The 26,818-nt window shown below is 31.6% G+C and overlaps 5 protein-coding genes across 5 annotated transcripts in view; 2 read left to right on the top strand and 3 right to left on the bottom strand.

Annotated features, from left to right (window-relative positions):
* Positions 1 to 26,818, bottom strand: part of LOC125814193 (14-3-3 protein 7) — a 330,997-nt gene that overhangs the window by 163,406 nt on the left and 140,773 nt on the right. The gene's annotated exons all lie outside the window — the stretch shown is intronic.
* LOC125814174 (7-deoxyloganetin glucosyltransferase-like) lies at positions 3,018 to 4,837 on the top strand. The gene is made up of 2 exons (XM_049493630.1): positions 3,018 to 3,546; positions 3,772 to 4,837. The coding sequence occupies exons 1-2, from the start codon at positions 3,030 to 3,032 to the stop codon at positions 4,704 to 4,706; spliced, it is 1,452 nt and encodes a 483-aa protein (XP_049349587.1). The 5' UTR covers positions 3,018 to 3,029; the 3' UTR covers positions 4,707 to 4,837.
* Positions 13,909 to 18,766, top strand: LOC125814172 (7-deoxyloganetin glucosyltransferase-like). Its single transcript, XM_049493628.1, has 3 exons — positions 13,909 to 14,444; positions 14,525 to 15,199; positions 18,198 to 18,766. The coding sequence occupies exons 1-3, from the start codon at positions 13,925 to 13,927 to the stop codon at positions 18,491 to 18,493; spliced, it is 1,491 nt and encodes a 496-aa protein (XP_049349585.1). The 5' UTR covers positions 13,909 to 13,924; the 3' UTR covers positions 18,494 to 18,766.
* On the bottom strand, positions 18,765 to 20,589 carry LOC125814173 (7-deoxyloganetin glucosyltransferase-like). The gene is made up of 2 exons (XM_049493629.1): positions 20,022 to 20,589; positions 18,765 to 19,931 (listed from the first exon to the last, which is right to left on the bottom strand). Exons 1-2 carry the CDS (start codon positions 20,539 to 20,541, stop codon positions 18,976 to 18,978), a joined length of 1,476 nt encoding a protein of 491 aa, XP_049349586.1. The 5' UTR covers positions 20,542 to 20,589; the 3' UTR covers positions 18,765 to 18,975.
* Positions 24,783 to 26,428, bottom strand: LOC125814107 (7-deoxyloganetin glucosyltransferase-like). Its single transcript, XM_049493561.1, has 2 exons — positions 25,879 to 26,428; positions 24,783 to 25,738 (listed from the first exon to the last, which is right to left on the bottom strand). Exons 1-2 carry the CDS (start codon positions 26,390 to 26,392, stop codon positions 24,783 to 24,785), a joined length of 1,470 nt encoding a protein of 489 aa, XP_049349518.1. The 5' UTR covers positions 26,393 to 26,428.

Below are 26,818 nucleotides of genomic sequence, written 5' to 3'. Positions count from 1 at the left end.
GGGAAAAACTTGATTTTTAAATTTTTTTGGATCAATTGGTGAAAAAATTTGCCTCCAAAAATAAACTCTAAAATTTAAATAGTCAACCAAATGCATTTATATTTTTGAAACGGAAAAGGGCCAAAAATACCCTTGAACTATTGAAAAGGTTCAAATATACCCTTCATCTACCTATTGGGTTAAAAATACCCCTCAATTCACCTTTTTGGTCCATTTTTACCCTTAAAACTAACACCCTTTTATTTTTTAATTATTTTTATTAATGTTTATTATGTGGCATCTTCCTATTGGATAAAACCAAATTCCAACCCATTAGATTTTCCTCTACCCACTGACCCATATCCATAGCCCATAACCCAAAACCCAATTTAAAACCCATTAAAAATAAAGGATATATTAACCTCTCTTTCTCCATTAATCCTAATAGCTTCTTGCAGGAATGAAAATTGTGTACCAAAAAAATTTACATGAAAAACAATATACTACACTTAATATCAATGATCACCCACATGCCCTGCTACATAATTAATCAATTGATAAAAAAAGATTAGCTAACAACTGTATTTGGGCATAATATTATGATAGTTTACTTTCTCCCTGCACCACGGACCACCAAGAACACCACAACATCTTTTAAAAAATTGACAGAGACGTGGATTGCTGATACGTAGTTTTTAAGAAAGAAACATATACATCAAATTAAGGTGCTTGATTCTTTAACTTGGTCCTGAAATAGCTTCTTCTTTTTTTCACAATCTTCAAAAGACAAAATAAGTTGTTATTTCTTAGAAGAGTTATCATAAAGTCACCTTGAAACATTATCATTATAGAAAAGTTAGAAAAATACACAAAAATCAATCCTATTCAACTTCAAGCTTTCACACAGCAGTTGAAGTAGCTGAAAATGCTTCTTCTTGTAGTTGATGGGTGGTTCTGAAATAGCTTTAGTGAGAAAGAGAGATGTTTCTTTTCAATTGAGTTTGGGTCATGGGGCTATAGATATGGGTCGGGGCGGATGAAGGAAAATTTAATGGGTTAGAATTTAGTTTTATCCAATTAGAAGATGCCACGTAATAAATAATAATTAAAAAATAAAAGGGTATTAGTTTTAGGGAAAAGGGTCAAAAATGCCCTTTAACTATGCGAAAGGAACAAAAATGCCCCCGTTTATAGTTTGGCTCAAAAATGCCCTTACCGTCAATACTTTGGTCCAGAAATGCCCCTATAGTTACAAAATGGGTCAAAAATGCCCTTTTCCGAATAAATATTTTTTTTTCTTTTTAAACACACCTTCTTCCTAATTAAAATATTATTAAAGAACACTATTCTTGTTTTCTTTTTTGTAAAATCACTTTAACAAATAAAAATGTAGGAAATATTTTTTTTCTTCTTAATCTCATTATATCAATTAAAATAGAATAACTTCATGTACCATTTGGACATATAAGTTAGCTGTTTGTTGTGATTATCTTTTTTATTTTTTGATAGGACATAGTTAGCCTAAGCAGAGATGACTATACTCGCAAACCAGAGGATTTACTAAGTAAGGGTATGTATGGACCACCTTCAAGATAATAGGTCAAACAAAAAAATGGCAAGACAAAAATAGCATGCACTACCAGATGAGCATCCACAGGTGGTGGGTAATTTCCATCAATTGTGTCTATCCAACTAAATATTAGGTTGTGATAACCATAAGATTTTCCTGCCATGCTTCGTGCATATTCCCAAGCAGCAGTCTCGTTAAACTTGGCTCGGAGATCAGGGTGCAAAGGCAGCACTGCAATATGTGGATTGGTGTCAGCACTGCACCATTCTTTTGACCCTTTTCCCTATATTATATGTCCAAATGGTACATGAAGTTATTCTATTTTAATTGATATAATGAGATTAAGAAGAAAAAAAATATTTACTACATTTTTATTTGTTAAAGTGATTTTACAAAAAAGAAAACAAGAATAGTGTTCTTTAATAATATTTTAATTAGGAAGAAGGTGTGTTTAAAAAGAAAAAAAAATATTTATTCGGAAAAGGGCATTTTTGACCCATTTTGTAACTATAGGGGCATTTCTGGACCAAAGTATTGACGGTAAGGGCATTTTTGAGCTAAACTATAAACGGGGGGCATTTTTGTTCCTTTCACATAGTTAAAGGGCATTTTTGACCCTTTTCCCTTAGTTTTAAGGGTAAAAATGGACCAAAAAGATAAACTGAAGGGCATTTTTAACCCAATAGGTGGATGAGGGATATTTGAACCTTTCAAATAGTTCAAGGGTATTTTTGGCCCTTTTCCGTTTTTGAAATCTAACATATTCATCATTTATTATAAAATTGCCTTAAGAAAACATTAAATAAGGGCATAAGGGTAAAATTACCTCATTTCTTAATGCAAGTGCAAATGAAAAAGGTGACATATAAAATGGGACGGAGAGAGTATATGTTTTTAGTTTATAGATATTCACCCGATGATACAGGTTGATAATAATTGTATCAGCTTTTTTTATACTCAAATAAAAAAAAAAACATTAAGACAATGTTTGAATCATTGTATCACCCCTAAATAAATACATCTATATAATTTTTCTGATAGTCTTTTTCAATACGTAAATATAGTCTAATAATAGATGTATCAATTTTTTCTATTACACACATATATATTTTGATATATAATTATAATTTGCTGTATCAATATGTGTCAATCAAATAAGAAAAGAAGTTTCAAAAAGAGTGACACATTAAATACATATTTTGTGTCTAGTGATATTTTGTTTATACATATGTACAGTTTTAGTGACTATGACAAGATTTTTTTTTTATAGAAAAGTCGGTTTAGATAAATCTTATGTGAAAGAAAAAGGAGAGAGTGAGAGAGAGGAGAGACAGAGAGAGGAAGAGAAGCGAGAGAAAGTAGAGAGCGCGCTATAAAACATTAAGTCTATCTATGTTAGATAATATTGTGTTGAGTAGTCTATATAAGTGAGAAAATATATTCACAATTTCAGTAACAAACAAAAAAAAAACAGGGCAATATGAACCAAACAGAGGAATCCAAATTATCCAAGCCACATGCAGTATGCATTCCATTTCCAGCACAAGGTCATATTAACCCTATGCTCAAATTAGCCAAACTCCTCCATATCCGAGGCTTTCATATCACCTTTGTTAACACCGATTTCAATCACCGTCGATTGCTCAAATCCCGGGGTCTCAATTCCCTCGTTAGCGTACCTTCCTTTCGTTTCGAGTCCATCCCTGATGGACTCCCTCCCTCTAACGAGGATGCCACACAAGACGTTCCTTCTTTGTGTGAGGCATGTAAGAAGTCGTGTTTAGCCCCTTTCAGAGACCTCGTCACCAGACTAAATAATAATTCCAATTTCCCTTCTATTTCTTGCATAGTCTCTGATGCTGCCATGAGCTTCACTCAACAAGTTTCAGAGGAATTAGGTGTTCCTAATGTTGGCTTTTGGACTGCTAGTGGTTGTTCCTTGTGGGCTTTCACACAATATCCTAAACTTGTGGAACAAGGTTACGCTCCACTTAAAGGTATGAAAACCAACGTCTTATATTTATTTTAGACGATTAGGCGTAGTCAGGATTTGAAATTGTTAGATTGAGGATTCTAACTCAACTACCGTCTATAGATTTTTTAAAGTTACCTAAAAGGTTAATAAGTTCGTTGAGTGTCCATTTATAGATATTAAACTGTACTTGGTAACATCCCTAGTTAACCATTCCGAAATTAATTACAATTAACCGGTTGAATTTCAGATGAAAGTTATTTAGACACGATTATAGATTGGATACCGGGCATGGAAGGCATCCGTCTAAAACACTTGCCAAGCTTCATCAGAGCCACAGTTGATGAACCAAGCTATATTATAATCAAATATATAGTGGAAGAAATCATGGACAAAATTCCCAAATTCTCTGCACTCATTTTGAACACATTCGACATGCTAGAGAGTGATGTTTTGCAACAAATTGCAACCAAGTTCCCTGTAGTTAATTATACTATTGGACCATTGCATCGCTTTGTATTGAATAATCCAACTCAAGACGAAGACTTGAAATCAATCGGTTCTAATCTATGGAAAGAAGAAACTCACTGTCTTGAATGGCTGGACACGAAGAAACCAAATTCTGTTGTTTATGTGAATTTTGGAAGTGTTACAGTGATGAGCAATGAACAGTTAATTGAATTTGCGTGGGGACTTGCAAATACTAAAATGGATTTCTTATGGATCGTCAGATCCGATTTAGTCATGGGTGATTCAGCCATTTTGCCACATGAATTTCTCACGGAGACTAAGGAAAGAGGTTTATTAGGTGGTTGGTGTCCTCAAGAACAAGTTTTAAGTCATCCGTCAATTGGAGGATTTTTAACACACTGTGGATGGAATTCTACTTTTGAAAGCATATCATATGGTGTGCCAATGTTGTGTTGGCCTTTCTTTGCGGATCAACAAACAAATAGTTGGTTTAATTGTAATCGTTGGGGTATCGGGATGGAAATTGATAGCAATGTGAAGAGGGAAGTGATTGAGGAACTTGTGAGAGAGTTGATGGTTGGAGAAAAGGGTAAAGAGATGAAAGAAAATGCATTGAAGTGGAAAAAATTAGCAGAAAAAGCTATAAATTCTTCAGATGGATCATCTTACATGAATTTTGACAAGTTGGTTAGCCATGTACTATTAGGAAATTAAAGGGTCTTTCACCTTAAATTTCTTACATCAGATTGACAAGAGGTTCAAAGATTAAGTTTTGTGAATGTCATGTTTCTCCAAGGTTGTATTATGTACTTGCAATAATTGATGAAAATAAACTTTCCCATTCTTGCTAGAAAAACACCATTATTTTGGGTGGAAATGATCTCGTATGACCACTTACAAATTGAAGAGAAAAAGAAAATGACATTTTCATAATTTATACTAAACAAAATTGGCAGACCATGTCATTGTCTTATGAATATTTTTTCAAGCACAGGTGACATGCCTATACACATCCGGATGACATGCAGGCTGAGCAAATGACTTGAAAATACCATTTTCCCTTTTATTGGATCAAATTTTCCGTATCCTCCAAACCCTTTCCACCTATTAGATAAAAAAATATTCTAATGTATTAGAAATGACTCAAACATGCGCTTCTTCCACCTGTTGTCCCTCAATTAAAATACTGAGGCTTTGGGATTCTTGTTAAATTCCACCCAATTCCCAATTCATTGAATGAGGATGGCAACAATACCAATCAACCCAAGACAAACTTAATGTTCTGATATCGGCCTCTAGCTAAAAAAGAGTACTTTGTTGTTATCTTTCAATTATTCATCTATATAAAGCAGCAATCATCACTTAATCTACCCATTTGTTTGCGTGGTGGATTATCTATTAATTCATTTTCGGTGTTTAGGCACCTCAGCATGTGCTTGGAAAAGTCTTCATAAAATATTAACGGGGTGATTTACAAGAATGACCTTGACGGTGGGTGGTCTTGAATTTATGATACGCTCTTACTTCATGGACAAAACTTGAAACTACTGAACGTGACGAAAGTTTGTCCATGGGGGTAAACAGGAGTCTTCACTGGTTGCAATGGTGTCACTAGTATAACTGGACGTTGCCTGTTCCAAAAAAAATTAAGTTTCGTCGACTCTTCACTTTTGATGCCACATGGTGTCGGATTTTTCAAAAATACACTACTTAATACTATTTTTGGAGAATCCAACACACCCATTGACATTTTTGAAATGTTCTAACAACCTAGCCAATAAATCAGACTTTACTTATACATATCGATAAGTTCATGAATCAGGCAAAATTCTTGTAATTTGCAACATAAATACTATTAGAAACATTGTATCACTCCTAAATATATACACATATAGAGTTTTTAAATAATAAGTGTATCAATTTTTTTGATACACAAATATAATCTGATAATAGATGTATCAATTTTTTCAGATACACAATTTTTTTCTGACATATAAATACAATTGGCGGTATCAATAGATATCAATCGAAGAGGAAGAGTAAAAAAAAAAAAAAGAAGAGTTCAAGAATCAAGATCATTATAGAGAATATTATAAACTCTACGATGATCATAGAATACCTAGTTTTCTCTAGTTTTTTTTTTTTCATGCTTGTTAAGTAGTAGAGTTTTATTATTGCAATAAGATCGGTAAGGTAAGGTGTAACCCCCCTTGCTTGTACTCTTCTCTTCGAAGGTTCTTTTATTTATTAATGAAAATTTCTTAGTAAAATAAAAAATAAAAAATAAGTGATACACAAAATCCACACTTGTTCCTTCTCAAAAAAAATAAAAATCTATCTATATATAATAGGAGAAGAAAAACGACACGTGTCAGCACTACAATTTTTCTTGAATTTTATTCTCTTTAGTTAATTTAAATAATAAATTCAATTTAAATAGCTTAATTATATTTTGTTAATTTAAATAATATATTCAATTTAAAATAAAAATAAAAATATAAAACAGTTTTTTTTTTATAAAAAAAAAGCAGTTATATAAAATAGTTTAAAGTTATCGTTTATTAACTTTAAAAGCAATATTTATGCAATGTACAAAATTGTAAATAAATATATTATTATACAAACATAAAATTATAAGAATCTATCTATATATAATAGGAGAAGAAAAAATGACACATGTCAGCACTACATTTTTTCTTGAATTTTATTATCTTTAGTTAATTTAAATAATAAATTCAATTTAAATAGCTTAATTGTCTTTTGTTAATTTAAATAATATATTCAATTTTAAAAAAGAAAACAAAAATATAAAACAGTTTTTTTAAATAAAAAAAAACAGTTATATAAAATAGTTTAAAGTTACCGTTTATTAACTTTAAAAGCAATATTTATGCAATGTACAAAATTGTAAATAAATATATTATTATACAAACATAAAATTATAAGAATTTTTATGTTACCATTTCATTCGTTGAATAGTTTAAAACTTTAATTAATTTTTATTATATAAACATGTACTCTTTAAAAAAAATTCAACATATAAAAAACCTAAGTAACCAATTAGAAATTTTGATGCATTTTCTTATAAAATTATTTTTACTAATTAATAATTAAATTTAAATTTGCGGTTAAAAAACTGTTCAATACACACTCCCACTTCTACACAATCTCTAAATCTATCTAATTATCTATTCGTTTTTTTAAAAAAAATATTTAAAAAATAAAATTTTAACTACAAATAATTGTCCCTAAAATTCCTCACCCACTTGCTTAACTTCCTATTCCCAAAAATATCAACCGTATCATTAAGTAAACTTAACATTATAATTCAGTCAGTATTTTCTTTAGTTTTTCTGGTGAAAAAAAAAATGTAGCTCAATAAAGGAGAGTCAAAGCAATGATAATCCTTATCATTCATTCATGGAAAGGTACGTGTTTGCATAGTTCCTCTATTTTTCTTTTGTTTATGTTGCTACATTAACAATAACTGCACTTTATTTGGAAAGCTCTAGATCTTAAAGATGATCAGTTGATTTTTTTTAAAAAAAATAATCAAAGAAAGAGGATCATTTAATGAAGATGGGATCAAGCAATTTTGGTGTTGAATAGATGTAGTTGAAGAAGGAGAAATTTATATGCAGATGAGTGATGATCGTATTACAGATTGATATTTTTTTCTTATTGTCACCAAACTTGAATTCATTTTCTTCATTCTAATTTTATTCATTTTATTTTTAATATGAATTGAAAGTTTGAATTATAAATTGAAAGGTGATCTACATCGTCATGCAATTTATTTATTTATATAAATCCTTACTAACATTTGTTAAAAAAAATTGTTCTTTTCAATTTAACAAACAAATAAAAGAGAATTAAAGAAAGAAGGATAGAAAAGAAGATAAACAGAAAAAAAGGGAGAAAATAAATGCAGATAACAAATTCATAAGTAAGGAAGAATAACAAACTGATTCATATTTCATAACTTGAATTGTACTTTGTTTAAATTTAGAGAGTTTGATTCTAATTTATGTGTTGTTTTGAATCTTTGATATTGTTTATAATTGATGAGTTGCAATAAAATCTAATGACATATAGTTGGACTTCTTAGAATAAAGAAATATCAATCATATTCAAATTACAATAAAATAGAAAATTATTGAGGAAGAAAATTTGAGGTTGGAGAGGCAAAATTTTATATACTTTTGGCGAAGTTAAGATGAAAATCAGACATTCGAATATACTTCCGTATGTGTAAAGGTACTCATTTTCTTAACAGATTTATAATATTTTATTAATATAGAAAAAAAAAATTCAAATTTTGTAAATGTATAGGTACTCATTTTCTTTGTTTCTCACTCTTCTATATATAATAAAAAAATAATACTGTTTCATTTTCATACAAATATTTTTATTTTTAATAATGCGTAAAAGTTATTATTTTTAAAATCTTAATTAGTTATTATAATAAGTATACTTTTATTTTTTACAGTAAAAAGTATAAAGGAAAAGCATAATATTATTAATTATTAACCATTAAAAGGGAAAGAACGAAAAATTGTAAATAATGGAAACATTTGCCATTCATCCAAATAGTAATACATAATTAGATTAATTAATAATTAGTTATAATTTAAGATTCACAAATTTTTATTTATAAACAATCAATATTAATAATTGTTTTTATTGATTTCAAATGAAATTTAAGATATGTGGGTTGTGCAACGAGATTTTATTATAAAGGTGTTAAATTTTATTTGTCCATCTTGCAGATTTCCTCAACTAGATATTTAAGTTATATACATTTTACATCGTACGGACTCTATTTTGTGGGTAATTATCATTTTTTATATAAAATATTTAAACTAACGTTTCACAGCTAATTATCATTCTTTATAAATTGTTAAATAATAATAATAATAATAATAATAAATAATATATATGTGTGTGTGTGTGTGTGTATGTATGTATAATAGGAGAGGTTATAGAGTGTGTTATTTCTTCTTTTTTGGGGGAAGTTTTCATAGTTATATTAATAATTAATAAGAATTTATTTATTATTTTCAGTAATAAATAAAATTATTATTATTATTTATTAATAAACATGTGAAAACTTCCCAAAAATTATTATTATTAGTTTTTGGCAAATTTTATGTTCTTTATATAGTATATATTTAAATTCAAAGATAAAAATTCAAATTTGGACGTCAACCAATTTTTATACTTATTTTTTGGTATAGTTTTATATTGCAACTATAAAATATAAAAAAAGAATGAAAGATAAAGTTTATTAAAATTATTGTACAAATAAAGATAAATGTTACTAAATATAATTAATTTTTAAAATTTTGAATTTGAATGGGAAGTTACCATTGATCTTTTAAAATTTGAATCGAAAACTAACTCTATACTAGATAAAGCCAAATTTTAATCTATATTTTCCTATATAAACTAATTTTCCATCAAATTTTTTATTTTATTCTCTACATATAAAAATATATAAATTTTTTTTTGAAAGATAAAGTATTTTAAAATTAGTTTACAGGTAAAGATAAATTTTATTATATATAATTAATTTTTTTAATTTTGAAGTTGAATGGGAAGTTACCATTGATTTTTTAAAATTTGAATCGAAAACTAACTCTATATTAGATAAAGCCAAATTTCAATTTATTTTTTCCTTCCATCAAATATTTTAATTTTATTCTCTAAATATAAAAATATATATAAAAAATTGAAACATAAAGTTTATTAAAATTACCTTACTGATAAAGATAAATTTTACTAAATATAATTATTTTTTTGAATTTTGAATTTGAATCGGAAGTTACCATTGATTTTTTAAAATTTGAATCGTAAACTAACTCTATACTAGATAAAGCTAAATTTCAATCTATTTTTTCCTATATAAAGTAATTATCCATCAAATGTTTTTCATAAAAAAATCTAAAACAAAAAAATAACATAAAAAACTGATTTATAATAATTCAAAATACCGTCAAACATGCACAATATAACCAAAATTTTAATTGAAATCATATTGTCAGACTGATCCTAAATATTTGCTCCATTTTGCTCCTCCTTTATAGCAAACACGTTCATGCCTCCCTTTTTATAGCGTATATTATATTAAGAGGAAATAATTATAGGCAACTAAATCAATAGACTCTTTGACTTTCAATTTGAGTATTTCCTCAACCTACTAATAATTAATTATAATTAGTAGTCTTAAAATAAGTTTTAACACTACAATTTAACTATCACTTACTACACACAAAAAATAATTTATCATTGAATTAAAAAAAATTAAATTAAAATATAAAATAAAAATAAAAGAGATAATGTTAGTTCAGTTGAGGATTTTGAGTAGTCAAGTGCCTCCTTATTATTTCAAATTTTACTTTAAATTACTAAATCGATTGAGTGTATTTATTAGTTTTAATTTTGTGTAAAAAGAAAATATATGACTAAGGTTATTTAAGTGGAGTGATACTGAGAAAATGATCAACAAATATTTTATTATTATTTTCATTATATAAATTTTTTAATTTAATATTTTTTAAATGCTATGTTTTTAATTAAATTCCTATCATGCTTAAATTTTTTTATGTAATATTTTTATAATATTAATTTTAGATTTTAAAGTTGATGCATATTCTTTGCAACTTGAGAATTTTATGATAAATTTGTATCATATTTGATCTTTTTTCATAAATTATAAGTGTTTAAGATGTGTCAAGAAGTACAAAAACTTGCTTTGCAAATCATCTCATAAATATGCAATAATAACTCATACGTTAATAGGTTTCACTTATTGATATACTAATTTATATTAAAAAATTTGAACACATGATGTATAACATAATTACTTTCTTTAATATTATCCGCGCAACGCACAGGTACGTATACTAGAACTATATATCTATGCAGAATCAAACATCGCTTAAATTAAATCACAATTTTCATCAACTCTTTTTTCTCTCGAACTATATATCTATGCAGAATCAAACATCGCTTAAATTAAATTGGAAGTGATAGAAATTTTGTGTTTAGTGGTCTATATAAGTGAGCAAACCCCTTACGTCTAATATTCACAATTTCTGAGAGTAAAAAAAGAACAGGGCAATATGAATCAGCCTCATGCAGTATGCATTCCATTTCCAGCACAAGGCCATATATATTAACCCTATGCTCAAATTAGCCAAACTCCTCCATATCCGAGTCTTTGTTAACACAGATTTCAATCACCGTCGATTGCTCAAATCACGGGGTCCCAATTCCCTCGTTAGCCTACCTTCCTTTCGTTTCGAGTCCATCCCTCTAATGAGGATGCCACACAAGACGTTCCGTCTTTGTGTGAGGCATGTAAGAAGACGTGTTTGGCCCCTTTTAGAGACCTCGTCACCAGATCACTAAATCATAATTCCAATTCCCCTTCTATTACTTGCATAGTCTCTGATGTTGGTATGAGCTTCACTCAGCAAGTTTCTGAGGAATTGGGTGTTCCTAATGTTCGCTTTTGGACTGCTTGTGGGCTTTCACACAATATCCTAAACTTGTGGAACAAGGTTACACTCTAATAAAAGGTACGAAAATAACATGTCTTATTTACTATTCTCTCCGGTCCATATTAAATGAATTGTTAGGATATAACATACGGATTAAGAAAAATATTTAAGGAAGACCTAGAAAATGTAAAATAGTTAAGTTGGTAGTCTCATAGTTCTAGCTTAGACCTCTAAGTTCGTTGAGTATAGTTCATAGATATTATTAAGATCCATAAATTTTAGTACTTGGTACTAACGTTCCGAAATTAATTATTATTTCTTTTTACTGGTTGAATTTCAGATGAAAGTTATTTAGACACGATTATAGATTGGATACCTGGCATGGAAGGCATACGTCTAAAAAACATGCCTAAGTCTCACCAGAGCCACACCTGATGAATCAAGCTATACTGCAGTCAAATTTATAATAGAAGAAATCGTGGAAAAAATTTCCCAAATTCTCTGCACTCATTTTGAACACATTTGACACGCTACGTTTTGCAACAAATTGCAACCAAGTTCCCTGTAGTTAATTATACTATTGGACCCTTACATCGCTTTGTGTTGAATAATCCAACTCAAGACGAAGACTTGAAATCAATCGGTTCTAATCTATGGAAAGAAGAAACTCACTGTCTCGAATGGCTGGACACAAAGAAACCAAATTCTGTTGTTTATGTGAATTTTGGAAGTGTTACAGTGATGAGCAATGAACAGTTAATTGAATTTGCGTGGGGACTTGCAAATACTAAAATGGATTTCTTATGGATCGTTAGATCCGATTTAGTCATGGGTGATTCAGCCATTTTGCCACATGAATTTCTTGCGGAGACTAAGGAAAGAGGTTTATTAGGTGGTTGGTGTCCTCAAGAACAAGTTTTAAGTCATCCGTCAATTGGAGGATTTCTAACTCACTGTGGATGAAATTCAACTTTTGAAAGCATATCTTATGGTGTGCCAATGTTGTGTTGGCCTTTCTTTGCGGATCAACATACAAATAGTTGGTTTAATTGTAATCGTTGGGGTGTCGGGATGGAAATTGATAGCAATGTGAAGAGGGAAGTGATTGAGGAACTTGTGAGAGAGTTGATGGTTGGAGAAAAGGGTAAAGAGATGAAAGAAAATGCATTGAAGTGGAAAAAATTAGCAGAAAAAGCTATAAATTCATCAGATGGATCATCTTGTATGAATTTTGACAAGTTGGTTAGCCATGTACTATTAGGAAAAGGTCTTTCACCTTAAATTTCTTACATTTCATTGACATGTTAAGGTCCAATAGTTCGAAATTGTACTTTGCACATGCAATAATGGATGAAAATAAACGTTTCCACTCTTTCTAGAAAAACACTATAATCTCTTATGACCACTTACAAATTGAAAGAGAAAAAAAATGACATTTTCAAATTTTCAGACCAATTCATTGTCTTGTGAAGATTTTTTTCAAGTGCATGTGACATGCCTATATGGATCATGGATATGGAAGCGGAGCAACATAGGTTGAGGCCTAACCGGTAAATATTTCATTTTTAAAAGGGAAAACAATTAAAAATGCCCATAACGTATTAGAAATAACTTTAAAATACCATTGTTCCTTCTATTGGATCAAATCCCCCCCCTCCAACTTCAAAATCAATGGACTATAACACACGAAAAATGAAAAAAATCCATATTTCCCGTGTTTCTTATCTGAGGCTTTGAGATTCTTCTTAAATTCCACCCAATTACCAATTCTGGAAATGAAATTATTTATTGTCATTGAATAAGGTGGGCAACAATACCAATCAACCCCAAACAAACTTAATGCTCTAATGTTGGCCTCAAGCTAAAGAAAAATATATTTGCTGTCATCTTTCAATTATTTCATCTATATAAAGCAGCACTCATCCCTTAATCTACCAATTTGTTTGCGTGGTTGACTACTATCTATTAATTCATTTTTGGTATTTTGGCACCTCAGCACGTGCTTGGAAAAATCTTCATCAAGACATTGAAGGGTAAAGAGTGATTTACAAAATTGACCTTGAAGGTGTGTGGTCTTGAATTTTTGATACTCCCTTGCTTCATGGACAAAACTTTAAACTGACGAGGGTTTGTCAACAATCTTGGTAGATAATCAAAGAGCTTCTGCTGTCGGTGGGTGGTTATTATTCATATATGCCGCCCGTTTGGCCAATAATTATGTTAGCAAAAGTTGGGTCACTGTGTATCTTTCATATCTAATTTGCGTAGCATCGTGCATCTTTATGGTGACTACTCCATGGGACAGGCAGGGGTCAAAAGTTCAACACCAACCACTTTCAAGATCATTGGATTGTAATTTCCAAATGGTCTATATAAAGGGAGTAAGCTTGATTAAAACCTTGTACAGCCCATCCCAATATTCACAATATGAGCCAGGCAGAGGAATCCATATTGTCCAAGCCACATGCAGTATGCATTCCATTTCCAGCACAAGGCCATATAAACCCTATACTGAAATTGGCCAAACTCCTCCATGTCCGAGGCTTTCATATAACCTTTGTTAACACAGAGTTCAATCACCTGAGATTACTCAAATCCCGGGGTCCCAATGCCCTTGATGGCCTATCTTCCTTTCGTTTCGAGTTCATCCCTGATGGACTCCCTCCTCCCTCTAACGAGGATGCCACACAAGACATTCCGTCTTTGTGTGAGGCATGTAAGAAGTCGTGTTTGGTTCCTTTCAGAGACCTCATCACGAGACTAAACGCTAGTTCTAATTTCCCTTCTATTACTTGCATAGTTTCTGATGCTGGTATGAGCTTCACTCATCAAGTTTCTGAGGAATTAGGTATTCCCAATGTTGGATTTTGGACATGTAGTGGTGGTGCTTTGTTGGCTTACATCCAATATCCTAAACTTGTGCTGGAAGGTTATACTCCACTAAAAGGTACCAAATAAAGTTTAATTTCTTTTACAATTTCTAATCTAGTATATACTTACAATTTCTTTTTAACTGTTGAATTTCAGATGAAGGTTATTTGACCAATGGCCATTTAGACACGATTATAGATTGGATACCTGGCATGGAAGGCATCCGTCTAAACAACTTGCCAAGCTTCATCAGAGCCAAAGTCAATGAACCAAACTATATTGTACTCAAATTTATAGTAGAAGAAATCATGGACAAAATTCACAAATTCTCTGCACTCCTTTTGAACACTTTCGACACGTTAGAGAGTGATGTTATGAAACAAATTGCAACCAAGCACCCTGCAGTTAGTTATACTATTGGACCCTTTCACTCTTTGTTGAATAATCTAACTCAAGACAATGATTTGAAATCAATTGGTTCAAATCTGTGGGAAGAAGATACTCACTGTCTCGAATGGCTGGACACAAAGCAGCTAAATTCTGTTGTTTATGTGAATTTCGGAAGTATTACAGTGCTGAGCAATGATCAGTTAGTTGAATTTGCGTGGGGACTTTCAAATTCTAAAATGAATTTCTTGTGGATCGTTAGATCTGATTTAGTCATGGGTGATTCAGCCATTTTTCCACATGAATTTCTCGCAGAGACTAAGGAAAGAGGTTTATTAGGTGGTTGGTGTCCTCAAGAACAAGTTTTAAGTCATCCGTCAATTGGAGGATTTTTAACTCACTGTGGATGGAATTCGACTTTTGAGAGTATATCATATGGTGTGCCTGTTTTATTAGGAAAATATATTTTAAGACTGGTTTAGAGAGTCGCCACTTAATTTTTAAGAAAAAATTAAGAAAACTATTGTTTTCAAAAGACTAAAACAGTAAATCTATTGAAAACTATTAAGGGGGTTCGAGGTTCCTATTAATATTTTAGGAAGGTTTTTAAAGCACCTAGAATATCCGCTAATGCGGTTATCCGACAACTAATTTATTTGACTAAAATAATTTTAACTTAGCTTGACTTGCAAAATTGAACTATTTTGTTAGTTAGGACCATTTAAGGGAGAAAAATAGAATTATGAAATATTATCTAAACAAAATATTTTGTAAACTTATTCGTTAAGTTTTGTTAAGAGATGACCGATTTAGTTAAATTATTAAATCAAAATGAACGTCTCTCGAAATGCAAGGGAAGGAGGATAGGAGTTCATGAAGAACTCGGGCATATTTTGCATGCGAATAAACAAGGTAAAAGAAAACGAATTAGAGTTGGATAGTTTCTTAAATTTTAGTGCAATATTCGAATCATAAGTAAACAAATAAATGGAACAATCAACGTAATAAATACCAAATAATCCAACTTATTTTAGAAGATAGGGCCACTTCAATTAAGAAAAGAACATGGACATTTTTAGTCTATTTTTTTAATTTTATTTTTTAGCTAAACAAAAGCTACTGTATGAACATGCTTGTATGATGGATTTAGTAAAAAAAAAACAGAACTGCAGGCACATGACAAACACTTAATGAATTGAGGATAGACATTACGGGATAATTAATTAACAACACATAACGGGCAGACGACGAGACATAGCAATATCTCTCGTAATTTAGCACCATAAAGCACATCAATAATAACTAAAAAAAAGAAAGAAATAACACTGTCAAGACATTGCCCAAATTAAAAGCACGGATAACTGCTCATTTTATATGGACGACGGAACTAAGATTAAAACAACAAAAATGGGCCAATGTAAACAGAGGGAGCAACATTATATCAAGATGAATATATTCTCATACTTGAGTTATGATCTTAATCATAAATAAATCGCATTTTTAAATAACTACAAAAAAAACCTTTTTCACATCGATTCAACTATTGAAACAAGAAAAGATTTACCAATCCCATAGCACCGAAGCAAGTAATCTTAAATAAATCTACAAATGAAATCAATCTAGAACAGAATAGAGGATTAAACTTATACGAACATTCAAATTCAAAGGCATTGCCAGACCAATTTGTTCATAGTTATTGAAGGGTGGTTTGAGCTACTTCTTAACCGACAAGCATCAACACTTAACAAATTTGAGAAGAAGAGTAATACGGCAAGTTTCAAACAGAGAAACCGATAACCAACAGACGTTAAAATCGACTTGAGAAAATCGCCCAGGTGCGTAGATCGCATTAGAACATTACAAACCCAACTATACCGGACACTAGACAAACTATGGAACGAGACTTTCCGGCATCAGAAATATCACATAAAAAATAAAAGAGACGGGAAGAATGCTATAAAGGAGAGACGTTACCTTTTTTCGGGCAGTGAATCGAGACGAAACGAGCAAGAAGAAGCGCTATCTCCACCACTAGTGAGAAATTCCAACGAAAAATTTGGATTGCAAAGAAATAACCCAGAAACTTCAGCAATACTAACACTAACACTCTATTATGATTTTTCCTATTTATATTTTGTAGTTTCAGTTTTTCTTGCGTCCCTCTCTAACGATTGTCTCTAACACAAATTTTTCCAACTCCCAAAAGAATCCCCTTTACTTGACTGTAATTCTTTTTTTCAACTATAATCTCCTTCAAAATTTTCCCCTCTTTCCGACTCTCTCCCCACTACAGTGAATAAAAAGGAATACATATAGAGATTTTTAGGGCTGATTGGGGGGGAAATTATGGGTCCAAAATTTGGACAGAAAAGGACATATTTCAAAATTCAAACTTCCAAACCTTTCACCAATTTGGAGAGACACCTTTTCTTGCAATTTTCGCCCCATTCCGAAAGAGGAAAGGGGAGAAAATGTGTGCCTCTTTCTCTGCTGCCTGCTGCTGTACGAATTCTGGGTTTACTGATAATGCTGAAGGAAGCATCGTGGTGGATTGTTGTTGTTAACGTTGGAATAGAAAAGAAGAAAAAAAACAAAAAGTGTTGGGTATTGTTGGAGGTTTGGGTCGGTTGGAATGGGCTGGAAAATGATGGGGTTGGGTTGGAATTAATTGGTTGGGCTGATTTGGAGCATAATTTGGGTTGGAATTAAATGGCCCAATTTTAGTCTTTAAAAAGAATTGGATGCAAGGTGGGAAAATGGTTAGAATTATAATAAAATGGCTAGGTTTTGAATTGAGGATTTGGCCAAAAGAATTGTAATTATAACCGATTAGGATTACGAAATTAACCAAATCAGATTTGTTTGGAGAATGTGGCCGAAAAATATAAATAATAAATAAGATGAATTTAATATTAATTAATTAATGAGCTTCTTATTCTTAACGAAATAAAATAATTAACTTGATAATAATATAATTAATTTAAACATGAACTAATTAATTCAAAATCATAATTATGATTTAAATTAAACTAAGTTAGTAAAACACTTAGCTAAAAAGAAATAAAAATCTTTTAATATGATTTTTCAAATATTTATAAAATATACTAATTAGACACATAATTATATAATAATTAACTTAATTATAAACTAGTTAACTCGAAATATAAGTTAATTAATTTAAACCAAATAGCCAAATATTTAAATAAAACTAAAATCGTTTTGAGGCAATTTTCGAACATTCATAAAATATACTAATTAGACACATAACTATATAAAATATCATATTTATTATTTTGAAATTTATAAAAATGACAAAACTACTTAAAATGACTTGAAAATTATTTTGAATTTTATAAAGCCAATTATTTCAAATCGTTTAGAATTTAGAAAGCTCGATGATTAATTTATATTGGGGAGGGTCAAAATTGGGTGTCAACAGTGCCAATGTTGTGTTGGCCTTTCTTTGCAGATCAACAAACAAATAGTTGGTTTAATTGTAATCGTTGGGGTGTCGGGATGGAAATTGATAGCAATGTGAAGAGGGAAGTGATTGAAGAACTTGTGAGAGAGTTGATGATTGGAGAAAAGGGTAAAGAGATGAAAGAAAATGCATTGAAGTGGAAGAAGTTAGCAGAAGAAGCAGTCACTTCTCCAAATGGATCATCTTATATGAATTTTGACAAGTTGGTTAGGGAAGTGCTATCGCCAAAAGGTTCTTCACTTCTTCCAGTAGATTGACATGTTGAAATAATGTTGTACCTTTTTCTTCTCTGGTTTTTTGTGTTCTAAATAAACTTGATCCGGAGTCTCTAGATTAAAGAAAAAAACAACTTGCAGCAGATGGTACTTGGTAAAACATTTGTTGTATAGTTTATACTTTCGAATTTCTTATTTCAGCTTCCATAATCCGTCCCTCTGTAGCACACTTTACACATAGTTCTAGTCAAAGTGGTACAAACATTAGTCCTGTCTCTGGTATAGCTCGGTTGTATAATAGTAACTCGAAAAATAAAACAATAATCTGTTACAATCGATAAAATTATACTAGTGTAAGATCTTTTATAGTATCAACAATATACTGATAGAAGGAAACATACATTATCATATATCTCAACCAAGCTAAACTCAACAACCCATTAATGATGCATAGCGTTGCAATAATACAATATACTGAAAGAAATTGAAAAAACAAACAGTATATCTGTTTGCTAAAGAGAATGTTACTTTACGATCGCGTGTTTAGGAGAGAGAAGAATTTCATTGATCAATTTATCTATATTCACATAAGATGATCCTGCTGGTTTTGCAGCAGCTTCTTCAGCCAATATCTTCCATTCCATTGCCTTTTTCTTCATCTCTTTGCCTTTCTCCCCGGTCAACAGCTCTCTTACAAGGGCTTCAACTTCATCCCTCTTCACATTATTGTTAATCTCCATTCCAATCCCCAACTTGGTACAACAAAACCAACAGTTAGTTGGCTGCTCTGCGAAAAACGGCCAGCAAATCATTGGCACCCCACTGCTAATACTTTCTAGGGTCGAGTTCCATCCACTGTGAGTCAAGAACCCTCCAATTGCGGGGTGGTTAAGGACTTTTTCTTGTTGGCACCAGCTTGCTAGCATCCCTCTTTCTTTAGTTTCCTCCACTAATTCGGGTGGAAGAATTGCTTGTTCTCCTAATACAACATCAGGCCTTATAATCCACAAAAAATCCAGCTGGCTATTGGCAAGTCCCCAGGCGAATTCGATAAGATGGTTCATAGTCATAACAGTAATACTTCCAAAATTAACATAAACAACAGAATTTGGTTTCTTGGAATCCAACCATTCAAGACACTTTGGTTCTTCTTTCCAAAGATTGGATCCCAAATCCGCCAAATCCTTGTCGTCAACATGTTTCACAAGCAAATTTAATGGTCCAATTACATACACCGGAGGAACAAGTGTTTGAAGTGATTCAAGAACTTCCTTCTCTAATGCCTCAAATGAATTGACAACAATAGCAGAAGCATATTTTTTCGATCTCTCCGTTTCCCGTATGACAAAGTTAAGCATGAAATCATCTGGATTTGCAGTCCTAAGAAAACTTGGAAGATCCTTTAAACATACGTCTTTCATACCCGGTATCCAATCCAAAGTCGTCTTCTCTAAGTACCCATTTGTCAAGTAACTTTCATCTGAGGATAAAATAAAACTAAGTCAACAAGAAACAGGGGATACCTTTAAGAAGATAAAATTGAGGCAGAACATTTAAAAACAGGGAATACCTTTAAGTGGAATGTATCCTTTATCAACAAGGTTACAATAATGCATGTAACTTAAAGTCCCACAAGCAGCAAAAGTCCAAAAGAAAACTTGCGGGATACCCAATTCTTGGGCAGCAGTTACAGTGAAACTGATTGAACCATCGGAGATGATGCACGAGACAGGTGGCACCTTAGATGAACAAGTATTATTGAGCTTGGCTAGTAACTCTCTGAAAGGACCTAAACAAGTGGTATCTGTTGATTTACATAAAGCAATAATATCTTGTGTTGCATCAGCATCACATGGTGGAAGGCCATCAGGAATTGCCTCAAAACGGAACGATGGCAAGTTCTTGAGACCGTCAGGGCCTCGAGACTTAAGGAGACGCCTATGATTGTATTCAGTGTTGACAAAAGTGATGTGAAAGCCTTTGTGATTGAGGATTTTGGCTAATTTTAACATTGGGTTAATGTGGCCTTGGGCAGGATATGGTATGCAAACTGCATGAGGCTTATCAAGTTCAGCACCAGTGGAAGCCATTTTTTACCTTATCTTTTGCTTCTCTCAGAGTGATGGAAAACGAAGGCTATATATTGGCTATTTTGTTTTGGAAAGAGGAAGAGTCTGCTGAAACTTATAGATATTTAGTTAAGAAAGAAAACAAGTGCAACTTGTATGCAAGTAAAATCTGTGGTTTCTTATTTATTTTTACTGTTTGATGATTAAGCAAAAATATATATGATGGCCAAGCTAGAAATTTCGTTAGAGATGTTCAAGATTCAATATATATGTATGAGAATTATTTTTTGACATGTATACTTAGTACTAGTCTTTGGGAACATGCGTTGCACGTTTGTCCCAAACAATAATGTATTCATCACATCTTCCACATAATCAATAAATTTTGAGAGTTTAGAAATTGATATTATGCAATCTAAAAATTGTTGTAAAGAAAGAAGAGATTCTTACCAAACAAATATAATGAATCATCAGACTTCTCACATATAATCATAATAATTATATTTTGTCATGCAATTATGAAGTCATGAAATTTGAGAGAGGATAAAAATGAAAAACATAAATATAATTAAATGTGAAAATACATAGATGAAGAAGGACTAAGTTGCTCGGACTCGAGTGCGGATGTTCGATACGGGTGCGGATCTAGAGGTCGGATCCTTCATGATCTAATTTTTAAGATTTGGCGATATGGATCCATGCATGGATACGGATGCAGGGATTCGCCTAAAAATAATTAAAGTATCTAAAAATAGAGTTATAAAATCTAAATTATAAGATATTATATGGAGAACTTGAGGAGAAACATGGAAGGAGATAAAATGAAAAGGAGTGACATAGAAATTTCTATGTAAAAGGTATTCCATTTTCTTCAATTTCACCTTAGCTTTGTATTGATTATAGGAATCATTAAAATTGTCCAAACTTTCCCCATCGATTTTGGCAAAGTACCCAAAATCCGTTGACCAAATCGGACACGGATCCCACACCCACACCCACGCCGTGTTGACACGGTTGCTGCACCAAAAATAAAGAGTCCGAGCAACTTAGAAGAAGGAATCAAATAAAAGAAAGTTTGAAATCAACAATTGAACACTACTATTTCTTATGATTTATCTCATATTGTCCAATGTCTTAATTTATAAGTTTGCAAGACCAATGTTTTTCTTAATTCAATTTGAGAAAATGAAAAGATAAAGAGTTCAAAATTTAATTTTAGAAATGAAGGGTTTTGAAACCATGATTTATTCATTATCATACTTTCTTAATGTCTTTCTCATTTAAAAGTTGATTCAACTTTGGACTTAACACCTTCCCACTTTAAGTATTTAGTATAATATATATGATATTATTTAATATTTAATTAATTAGATATTTTATTTAGAATAGAGGTAAAATGGTAATCTAACTTTGAAGTTGGAAGCTTTCCACTTTTAATATAATATGATAATTTTTCAACCAAGGGTGTTTCGACTAGTCACTCTATACTATATGTGGCTACGCCACTATATATAATCTAACAAAATACTACAAAAATGAGATGGGATGGGAAGTGGGGATTCAAGGATGGCGGGGGTGGGTGAGCGGTCAAGGGTTGAGGGTTGGGATTGTTGGGTGGCTAGAGAGCAGAGACAATAAAACTTAAATATGTTACTTATGAAATTTGTTTCGCTACTTTTAGGAACTTGTTTTCCGAAAAAAATGTTTACCATTGTCGGCACAAAATCATTTATTGAATTGTACCTCCAAGTTACGTTTGTGTTCCTCATCAGTTTGAACATCTCAGTCATGGGTTCAATCAAAGTTTTCATTTATAAAATAAAAAGATATAAAAATGTGAAGTGAAAATTCAAGCATTAAAGTCCTTGAGTTGCCTTCAATATTATCCCTTTCCACAATAAAGAACTTTAGTAAACAAGTCCTGTAATTAGGCAGCTTTATGCTTTCACACAACCTGTTACTAAAAATTGAGTGATCATTCAAGTATTCAAACTTTAAATAAAAGAACATTCAATCTGTTTCATTTTTATTATATTCTTTTCTTTCTGTTATTTATTTCGATAAATATAGTACTATTTTACATTTGAAAATAATTAAATTTTAAACTTCTTATTTCATCATTCCATATCATGTTCAAACTCACAAATTTCATTTTTTTTTAAAAAATGCCGATCAAATATCTTCATATAAATTAAAATAAAAAGAATAAACATGTGTTGACTAGTCTTCTATATATAAGTGAACAAAACTTGCTTAAAGCCAACAAGCTACAATAACCTGTTACGTCCTAATATTCACATTTTCCTTATCTCAAAGTGCTGGGAAACGAAAGATATATATTGACTATTATTTTGGAAAGAGGAAGAGTATGCACAAACTTATAGATAATTATTTATACAATGTCGTGCAAAATATAAATTTATATAATGGGTCATCTGTTATGTAATTAGAGGTATATTTCTTGATAAACATTATATGATAAACTAGTAATAACCTGTTTATAATTACTTCATTTGTTTATTATAAAATTTGATTTTACATAAAAAATTTAAAAAATATAAAAGATTCTTAAATTTTATAGAAATGCCTTTTAATCTTGTGGTCATAGCCATATCATATGACAAATTTAAATTAAAGAATTGTTAAATTTATTAAAGCTCACACAAATAAATTGAAACTGAGGGAGTTCATTATTAAAGCTCACACACAAAAATTGAAGGAAACGTCTCACACAGCCACACATATTCTTTTCGAAAAGGGATAAGACATAAGTACCCTTCTAGACTATGGTCCTATTACACTCCCCCCCTCCCCCTTCTGAATCCTTTTATTTTTTTTTGTAATTTTGTACACCTTATGTAAAGATGGATTTTGGGTCTAACGCAACCTTAAAAGCTAACTTATGAGGAGAGGTTTGTCCAAGTCCATATAAGGAGACCAGTTCATATCATTCTACCGATGTGAGACTTCTTAACACTCGCCTACACGCCCAGACCTCAACTAGAGCGTAAACACTTCTAAATGGGCATGTAAAGATGGATTGGTCCGACTCTGATACCATGTAAAGATGGATCTTGGGCCTAACTCAACCTTGACTTATGTGGCATCTCCCACGCGTCTCAACTACGTGGAGTCATAGAGTGTGCCACGTATGCAAAAAATGTGCAAAACTACAAGAAAATGAGTTAGGAGATAATAAGACCTTAGTTTAATTAAAATATGTCTCTGAAATTTCAGTCTTAATTTAGAAGTTACTTATGTTTTATACCTTTCGAAAATAAATTTAGTTAGTACAATATTTCTGTTGCCTGTTATTTTGATGATTTGGATTTCTGACTTGAAACATGGGCATTATTATCTCCTGCTTATGTTGATAGTTCAGCAAAATTTTGGAATATTTGAAAGTCACAAGTTTTTGACTATTATTTTGGGCATTATCACAAACTAATAATATATGGGCCGATAAAGCATCTGTTGTAGTACAATTAGCTCAATTCAAATTTTTGATGCTAAGTAGGCGTTTCACTATAGAATATCTGATTTGAGATATGAAATTTGCACAAAATTTTAATTTTTTTAAAAAATAAAATTTGATTCATAAATTTATATTTTGCAAAAAAACAGATATTTTAAACTTTGCAAAAGAAAAAAGACTCATGCTTGATGTGAAAAAATTATCCTCATCATGTATAAAATTTATATTAAAGAATAACTAGTTACTAGTATTGTTAAATGATAAATCTTTGTAAGAGATAATAAACCTAAATTAGTTGTTGAATTAAAGAAGACCAAAAAAATTCACGTGTGAGAAAGATTAGTCAAAAATGGTATATATATATGGACTATTTGTGTAAAAATAACTATATATGTGTGTCATCTTTTTTAAAAAATATATCAACTCTAAATCTCAAAGTTGAGGGGACACAATACACGCTTTTAGACAATCGGTATTATATTCTTTGTCATGTCACCTTTTAGAGGTATTAAATTCACTTCAAACAAAATAGAGGGAACTACGTAGATTTTCTCATAGGTTTTCTATTAATTTTGTTAAAAAAACATGGATAAACTTGGCTTTCCCTTGATTTTTTGAGATCGACGGGCCATGCCCGTCGATATTTGCATCGTATTTAGTAGTGTGTATATATATTGTATCTGTTACTACCAAAAATTGAAAAAAGGACATTTTGAGGGTGCAAGAGAGCATTTTTATTTCATTTATTTTGTACAACATAACGAGAAAAAGGAAAACCAACTATTGATTAGTAATACTTTTGTCTAGTGGTTTCGGAGAGTAGAATTTCGTTGATCAATTTGTCTATGTTCACATAAGATGATCCTGTTGTTTTTGCAGCAGCTTCTTCAGCCAATTTCTTCCATTCCATTGCCTTTTTCTTCATATCTTTGCCTTTCTCACCAACCATCAACTCTCTCACAAGACTTTCAACTTCATCCCTTTTCACATTATTGTCAATTTCCATTCCAATTCCCCATTGAGTGCATTTGAACCAACAATTAGTCTGTTGTTCTGCGAAAAACGGCCAGCAGATCATTGGCACACCATTGCCGATACTTTCAAGGGTCGAATTCCATCCACTGTGAGTCAAGAACCCTCCAATAGTAGAGTGGCTAAGGACTTGTTCTTGCGGGCACCAACTTGTTAACATCCCTCTTTCTTTAGTTTCTTCCACGAATTCGGATGGAAGAATTTCTTTTTCCCCTGATACAATATCAGGTCTTATGATCCATAAAAATTCCATCTGACTATTAGCAAGTCCCCAAGCGAATTCAATAAGTTGGTTCGCGGTCATAACAGTGATGCTCCCAAAATTAACATAAACAACAGAATTTGGTTTCTTGGAATCAAGCCATTCTAGACACTTGGTTTCTTCTTTCCATAGATTAGATCCCAAGCCTTCCAAGTTCTTGTCATCGACAACATGTTCCATAAGAAGATTCAAGGGACCAACAACGTAGATTGGAGGAAGAAGTTTTTGAAGTGATTCAGCAACCTCTCCCTCTAATGTCTCGAACGTATTGATAATGATAGCAGAAGCATTTTTTGATCTCTCTGTTTCTTGGATGATGAGCTTGATCATGTATTCTTCGGGATTTGTAGTTCTTAGGAAACTTGGAAGATCCCTCAAACGTACTCCTTTCATGCCTGGTATCCAATCCAAACTTGTATCCAAATATCCATTTGTCAAGTAACTTTCATCTGCAATTCCCAAAGAAGATCAACCAAAGATGATATAAACCAAATTTAAAGCCACAAGATAGTTTAAAGAGTAAATTTTCGCATAGCTCAAGAGCATTTTTTTACTCTTTTCCGTGATACAGGGGATTGGACATGTATACCTTTAAGTGGAGTGTATCCTTTCTCAACAAGATCGCGGTAATACATGTAACATAATAAACCACAAGCACTTGGAGTCCAAAAGAGAACTTGAGGAATACCCAAATCTTGAGCAGCAGAGAGAGTGAAGCTCATTGAACCATCAGACACGATGCACGATACACGTGGTACGTTAGTATTTTTGAGCTTTGCAAGTAACTCTTTGAAAGGACCTAAACATGTAGTGGTTGTAGAATTACAAAGAGAAGAAATGTCTTGAGTGGCATCAGGGTCACATGGTGGGAGGCCATCAGGAATGGTCTCGAATCGAAAAGATGGCAAACCATTGAGGCTATGGGGGCCTCGAGACTTAAGGAGACGCTTATGGTTGTGTTCAGTGTTGACAAAGGTGATATGAAAGCCTTTGTGATTGAGGATTTTGGCCAATTTTAGCATTGGGCTAATGTGGCCTTGAGCAGGGTATGGTAAGCAAACTGCATGAGGTTTGTCTGAATTTTCAGCATTAATGGAACACATTTTTTTTTGGTTTCCTTATTTGAGTGAAATATTTTTGCAAGAGGAAGAGAGTGGGTACATTTTATAGACGACCTAGTTAAAACGAGTCAAAATCTTAGGTCATCGTTTGGTGTAATTAATTCTGCGATAAAATTAGTTATCCCGAGATTGTAAGATGAGATAATAATCATGGAATAACTAATTCCAGGATAATTAATTCCGAGATAACGTATTCCCCAACCTAACAAGCTCTTATTGTATTTTAACACTAGATGTTAACGTACTACCGACGTAATTGCCGGCCTTCTGATTTTATTCAAATATGCATTATATTACTAACGGCGCGGAACAAGGACAAAGTCACATTGAAATTTCTTAATGACATCATCAAAATATGTGGTGCATATGAGGTTGTTTCTTAAATTAATCATCAAAATATGTGGTGCA

This window comes from Solanum verrucosum, unplaced genomic scaffold, assembly GCF_900185275.1.
Source record: "Solanum verrucosum unplaced genomic scaffold, falcon-dt-bn FXZP01000230.1, whole genome shotgun sequence".
Lineage (NCBI taxonomy): Eukaryota > Viridiplantae > Streptophyta > Magnoliopsida > Solanales > Solanaceae > Solanum > Solanum verrucosum.
The sequence above is the reverse complement of the archived record's forward strand: the minus strand, read 5'-3'. Positions and strand labels throughout refer to the sequence as shown.